This window comes from Stylophora pistillata, chromosome 10, assembly GCF_964205215.1.
Source record: "Stylophora pistillata chromosome 10, jaStyPist1.2, whole genome shotgun sequence".
NCBI lineage: Eukaryota > Metazoa > Cnidaria > Anthozoa > Scleractinia > Pocilloporidae > Stylophora > Stylophora pistillata.
This window is the reverse complement of record NC_142528.1, coordinates 22,237,538-22,244,781: the sequence shown is the minus strand read 5'-3', so window position 1 is coordinate 22,244,781 and position 7,244 is coordinate 22,237,538. Positions and strand designations below refer to the sequence as shown.

The following is a 7,244-nucleotide window of genomic DNA, read 5'->3' as shown; positions in this document are numbered from 1 at the left end:
CGTTTATGTGTAGGAGAAAACATTTCGTATTGACAGACAAAAAGTTCTTCATGGAATATAAGGATCTAAGTCAGCCAATAAATTCAATATTAAGATGTTAAGTTGATTTTTAGTAAGCCGCCGCAACAATTGAAAAATGATCATCATAATCCTACTAAAAGGAGTAATACAGCAGATTTGAGCTTTATACTCCTCAAGAGTAAGATCAAAGATGAAGTGCCTAATATGAGGCCAGTATAACTGCTTGTCAACATTACGGGTAGTTGATATCTGATCTGCGTTCCAGATAAAGATATTCGAAAGAAAAGCGGGCTGCAATGGTTTAACTTAGATTGCAGGAAAAAACAACGATAGCTTTAATAGAAATATCTAAAGAAGTTTTTCCTGTCAGTTTTGAACTTTTCAAAGACGATCCCTCACCTATGTATTTTAATTTTGTCGCTAGATGTCTACGTTGAAAGAGAGGCAAACGAATGATATTCATAAAATCTATCAACCTCAAACAAAGCCTATATGTGAGACACAAGGTTGTGAAATCATGATTAATTCTCTTCTTTGGGTGGCTGGCAGAAGTCATGATTGCTGCCGGAAAACAAAATTCTTCCACGCGTTCATTAGTACATATCAAATTTGGCGTTAAGTTTTTTTATTCAATCGGTGCGGCAACATCTTGCGGCAAGACTGGAAACCAGTTTCCTTTGAGCTTTTAGGCCGGTGGTCTAATGGTCAGCGTTTTTGCTCATTATTACCGCGCTTCGGGAGACCGGCGGAAAGCAGCGCACCTATACAGGTGAGACTTTAACGTATTTCTCTGCTAAACAAGTTGTGCGAAGGGTTCTTTTATATTTTTTACTTAATTTGGAAACCGTGGGTACTTTTTCCGGTCAACCAGACCTACAGATGTCCGCATGGTGAGCATGCATGCTTTGAAGAATGAATTACAACGCAAGAAACATTCGATTATGAGGCTTGAATTTAACGCTTAACTTTATGAACAAAAAGTGTAAAAGAAATTACGAAATGAATCGAGAACTATATTCCTGCTCTTTTGGATTTGAAGCGCTTGCGTGTTACAATCAGGGTCCAGTACTAGTTGTTCAAAGGCCGATCAGCTCTAAGCCAGGGTTAAATTTTAATCCAGGTTTCTATACTTCTCTGTTCAAAAGCCATTTTGGGATAATTTTACCAATTCTTTTAAGGGCATTCAACCATCGAATTGTAGACTAATGGAATTAAACTGAAATTTCTTCCAAAGCTTTCAGATCTGAAATCAAATTTCACACTAATCCTGTGTTATCTTAACCCACCTTTGAACAACTCAGCCCAGGTCTTGGGAGTCAGAGGGTTAATTGAAAAAGGAGGTGTAGATGAAGTGGGATGTAAGTTGTCCTCATTACCTACCATTATAGTGGCTTTAGCCTGTTTACTCCTAGGAGTGACCAAAAAGGAAATTTTCCTTACAATCTATATATATTTTCAAGGAAGTAGGTGATTAGAGAACAGAAAAAGTACCAAACAGGGGATACGATCTAATTTAACACCTAATTCTTACAACTTAAGTTATAAGTAAAGTAAAGCAGACAGTAACAAGTATTACTGGTAATATGTAGATCTCAGAAGCAAAAGGTTAAAGGCATGATGACAGTTGGAATCGTACCTCTTGATTGAAGCCACTTCTGTTGTATGGAGGGTTTTCGATGCTTAGTTTTTATTAGAAATTCACCAAGTGACTTGTTAAACTTTTCCTCAAAGGGTCAATTCCATGTTGCGGACGTGACATTTAGAGGCAAAATTTGGGTATTAAATGTCTCCTAAAGCCAGATCCAAACTATTTGAATTGAAACGACTTATGTCATAAAACTACCCCGGAAGTACCTTTTATTTTGCCAGAAAACATTTTGACTATCTCTTAGATATCCAGAGAAAATAATTTTTCAAAGTGTGTTGCGGATGTGACTCCTAAAACAACCATTGATTTGAATTGCTTTTGGTTACTTCAAATTTCCTGTGAATTGAAAACCTATAAAAAAAACTGCATATACTAACTAAATGCAATAGTAATTGTGCTTCATAAATCTGAAAAGATATTATAGAAATTACTTGTTACCATGGATTTATTAACAAAAATGTTGTGTTGCAGACATGACATTTTGGGGATGTTCAGGAAAGAGCTTTTCATTCACCCCTAATAATGTTCAGAGTAATATGCCACTGAAGTAAAAATGCTGTTTTACTGCTTTTATCTGTAAATTGGGAAATAAATAACAAATAATATATATAAAACAACAACAAACATATGAAACATATGTGTGAACTGCGGTTATGAGACGTATATGAGAACGATCCTTCGCAGTAAAGCACTATTTGAGCAATAGTGAAAATCAGACCTGAAAAAAATTTCAGGCCTGTACGGGATTCGAACCACTGACCTCTGCGATACTAGTGCAGCGCTCTACCAATTGAGCTAACAAGCCAACTGGGAGCAGGCCATCAAATTAATTCGATATAAACCCGTAGATGATAAATCAAACAACAACAAACATATGAAACATATGTGTGAACTGCGGTTATGAGACGTATATGAGAACGATCCTTCGCAGTAAAGCACTATTTGAGCAATAGTGAAAATCAGACCTGAAAAAAATTTCAGGCCTGTACGGGATTCGAACCACTGACCTCTGCGATACTAGTGCAGCGCTCTACCAATTGAGCTAACAAGCCAACTGGGAGCAGGCCATCAAATTAATTCGATATGAACCCGTAGATGATAAATCAAACAACAACAAACATATGAAACATATGTGTGAACTGCGGTTATGAGACGTATATGAGAACGATCCTTCGCAGTAAAGCACTATTTGAGCAATAGTGAAAATCAGACCTGAAAAAAATTTCAGGCCTGTACGGGATTCGAACCACTGACCTCTGCGATACTAGTGCAGCGCTCTACCAATTGAGCTAACAAGCCAACTGGGAGCAGGCCATCAAATTAATTCGATATGAACCCGTAGATGATAAATCAAACAACAACAAACATATGAAACATATGTGTGATCTGCGGTTATGAGACGTATATGAGAACGATCCTTCGCAGTAAAGCACTATTTGAGCAATAGTGAAAATCAGACCTGAAAAAAATTTCAGGCCTGTACGGGATTCGAACCACTGACCTCTGCGATACTAGTGCAGCCCGTACGGTTCGAATCCCGTACAGGCCTGAAATTTTTTTCAGGTCTGATTTTCACTATTGCTCAAATAGTGCTTTACTGCGAAGGATCGTTCTCATATACGTCTCATAACCGCAGTTCACACATATGTTTCATATGTTTGTTGTTGTTTAATTTATCATCTACGGGTTTATATCGAATTAATTTGATGGCCTGCTCCCAGTTGGCTTGTTAGCTCAATTGGTAGAGCGCTGCACTAGTATCGCAGAGGTCAGTGGTTCAAATCCCGTACAGGCCTGAAATTTTTTTCAGGTCTGATTTTCACTATTGCTCAAATAGTGCTTTACTGCGAAGGATCGTTCTCATATACGTAATATATATAAAGAATAAAAATGTTGTGTTGTGGACATGACCAAAATCTGTTGTGGACGTGACATTTTGGGGATGTTCAAGAAAGAGCTTTTCATTCACCACTAATAACGTTCAGAGTAATGCCACTGATGTAAAAATGCTGCTTTTATTGCTTTTATCGGTAAATCGGGAAATAAACAACAAATAAAATATAAAAACTTTGATGATCTAGGTCATTTTTTACGGCAAAGAGCATTTATGTATGTTTAGAAAATTGTAAAAAAGTGATTAGCTTTACATATATCATAATATGTCTATAATTACCATTTCCTGTCATTAAATAGAAACACATCTTCTCATGTTTGAAAATTTTATGAGGTTTTCTGGGTTTTTACAAATGTGTCATGTCCGCAACAGTCACGTCCGCAACCTGTTATCTGTTAAATAGTTAACAAATTTGAGCAAGTTGGGGTGTCAAAATTATCATCATACTTAACAATAAGAGCAGCATAAATAAGACCTGAAACAGTTGAGAACCTACATTGAAATTAAATAAATGTTGCTCTGAATCATACCCTGAAGGTCACGTCCGCAACACTATTTATGTCTTTGTACGTCTGAGGCATTAAATGTTTGAGAATTTTTTTCTTTTGGCATTGAAAGGCCCATCCTAGTGAGTAGTTAAGATCTCAAAATCTGATTCATGGCAATCAAATTTCTTTGAGATATAGCAATTTAGATATTGGTATGTAAAATGGCTTATTCAGTTAATAAAAACCCTCAAAAACAATGGCATCACACACCTTGGGCATGGCCACTACTGCCGATCTAGATTTGGATTCTTAGAGAACTATGTATAAGCTTTCATTAAAAGTTTATTTGGCTCTCATATTTTGAATTTGAAAATCTGTCAAATATTCATGTCTCATGTGGAATAGCCCAAAGGTAGAATTTTCATTTTATTTCTGCTTGCATTACCGTAATCTTTTTATTTGCTGTTATGTATGGAAAATTATTTCAATTGTCAAGCATTTGAGACAGAGCACATCAATTGCAATAAATTTTCATGTTGCTTTTAGAAGACAGAATGAGGCAACGGAAGTCTGAAAACAGATGTGGGAATAAAGTAGAGGTAAATATGAAAATATCTTTTTTTCTGGTGGTTGCAGCAAGTCATCTATACTCTTACTTGGGAAATTACCATTGATTCTAAGCAGTTTCTTGTCTTAGTTTTTAAATGAGAAGTGTAAGACCAAACTAAGATTTTTGAAAAAGGTAAGGAAGGGATAAAGATATGATGGTTTTTTGTGTTGGATTATGATTAGAATGTAGAGGAGTCAAAATAAAATTTGTACCACGTAACTACTGTACTCTAGAACAACACTTCTTGTTTTTGTTGTTCTTGTTGTAAAGGATATCTTCCTTACATACACTGGCTTAATTTTGCTTTTAAATAATTTTTGCATTATGTTGCAGTCAAACCCTTCAACTAAAAAAGAAGAATCAAAGAATGAGACAAGTGGAAGCTGGTGGGGTTTGCTCAAGTATTCCTTACTGCTGTTAGTTCCTGGTTTTCTCAATCACGCAGCACTTTATCGTGAGGATGCAGCACTTAGACCACAAGGGGAACTCTATGACATTGGTTGGAAACAAAAACTGTTTATGGGTTGTTTAGGGCGTGGTCCACCCACTGTTATTCTAGATGCACCAACAGGCAAATCATCAGATGTCTGGGCCTTGATTACTCCTCATATCGCCAAGGTGGCTAAAGTTTGTGTTTATGACAGAGCAGGCCTTGGCTTTAGTCAAAGACCTTTGGTGAATTGGTCTGAGCCAGAACAGGCCAAACGAGGCAAGCTTTCAACGAGTGAGAGAATGGTGGAAGATTTTCAGCGACTTTTCACTCTAAGTTCTGATCAACCACAACCCTTTATACTAGTTGGAGCTGAGTTGGGTGCTGTAAATGCAAGATTTTATACTCAGATGTTCGAGAACAATGTTGCAAGCCTAGTATTAATTAATCCCCTTGTGGAGGGAATGTTTGGGGATGATTGGACGAAGGTGTGGTTTGAACAATATGTGTCTTCTCAACAAGTTTTACAGTTTTCTGCTGCTACAGGAATCACAAGATTAGCTCTAATCCTTGGTTTGATGAAAGTTCCATTGCAACATAAACTATTGCCAGAAAACGTAACAATGCGTCAAAAGTATCTTCTATGTAAACCAGGTCATCTAAGTTCAGGAGTTGATGAGTTTTTCTTTGCAAATGAAAGCTTAGCACAGATAAGAATGGTGCGGAAAATAAAACCATTTCCGCAGTCAGTGGATGTGTCTATCATCAGCAGTGCTGTGTATGATGACAGATTGGAAGGGAACTTACATAAGGTAAGAATTCTCTTTTAATCCCCTCAACTACTGCAAGTGATAAACATCTAAACATTATTCAGCAAACAGGTAATGAGAATATTCACACTTATCAGGTAGAAGTTATCTCGATCTAACACCAAATTCCCAACATTAATTTGAAGAAGGGAGAATTAATCATTAGATCTTGGGAGTTTAGGTTAACTTTGTTACTCCCAAGATTCAATCATTAATTCTGCCTACTCACTGCCATACATTTCCCTGTAAATTAGAGAAAATAAAATTTGTCTCATATCAAGACAACACCTTTAGGCTGATGAGCTTGTCTGTTCTTGTAACCTGTTTGCAACATAACACAATGGAATTGCAAAGAAAGGTTACAGTTTAACCACTTTTGGGAGTTCAAAGGATTATACTCGTATCAAACTGTGGAACTATTTTTGTCTTTCAAATGTCAAAATTCCAAGGAAAGTGATTCTGAATTACTTAAATTTTTCTTTTTTTGCATTTCTTGGTGAATAAAATTCAGCTCAGTTTGTGTTGTTCCTCTCTTGAAGAGGGAGCTAGTGTTTTAGATTTGCACTACAATCTTATTGGTATTCTGTATTTATCTACCTTTTATTCATTCATTATAATTATTTATTGTAAATAGTATCTTTACTTTAATTATTTATTGTAAATGTTAATTTTCTTGGATTTTAAAGCGCCTTTGATCATCCTGTAATGTTAAAGGGCGCTATATAAGTAAATAAATTATTATTATTATTACACATAAGGCCCACTGCTCAGGTAAAGCCGCTGTTTGGGTTAGACTTTATGTAAATAACTGGCCTTTAATTTGTAACTTGTAACTTTTTGTCATGAAAAAGATCCATGTAACACCATATAAGGATCATTACAAATTTCTCTCAAATTTGATCATAACATTTTTATCAGTTTTTCAGTTTCATTGATATATTATTATTTCTACTTTTGTTGTCAGGTTTGGTCCACAGCACAAGATCAGATATCAAATGTTTTACATCCAGGAAGTGAAAAAATTCGTCTTTCAGGAAGTGCTCAATCTGCACTTTTACAACATTCTGAAGTTGTTGTGAAAGTTATTACAAAACATGTTCGTAAATGGAGGCAAAAACAGCACAAACCAAAAAGCTCCTGATACATCACCTCAAATTTACTTCAAGACTGTTTTAGACTGAATTTTTAGTGTAATTGCATCGAATAAAAAGTTAGTGAACTCTGTGGTGTGCAAGGTCTATTTTGATATGGCTACATTTAGCAAAAAAAAAAAAATAAATAAATAAACAGTTATTAGGTATCCCATGACACACTGTTTATTTTGATATGGCGACATTTAGTGAA

The 7,244-nt window shown here is 35.8% G+C and overlaps 1 protein-coding gene across 1 annotated transcript; it reads left to right on the top strand.

Annotated features, from left to right (window-relative positions):
- The first annotated feature begins 311 nt into the window (after positions 1-311).
- Positions 312-7,124, top strand: LOC111329927 (uncharacterized). Its single transcript, XM_022934694.2, has 4 exons — positions 312-790; positions 4,598-4,650; positions 4,995-5,903; positions 6,865-7,124. The coding sequence occupies exons 2-4, from the start codon at positions 4,606-4,608 to the stop codon at positions 7,039-7,041; spliced, it is 1,131 nt and encodes a 376-aa protein (XP_022790429.2). The 5' UTR covers positions 312-790; positions 4,598-4,605; the 3' UTR covers positions 7,042-7,124.
- Positions 7,125-7,244: the final 120 nt, after the last annotated feature.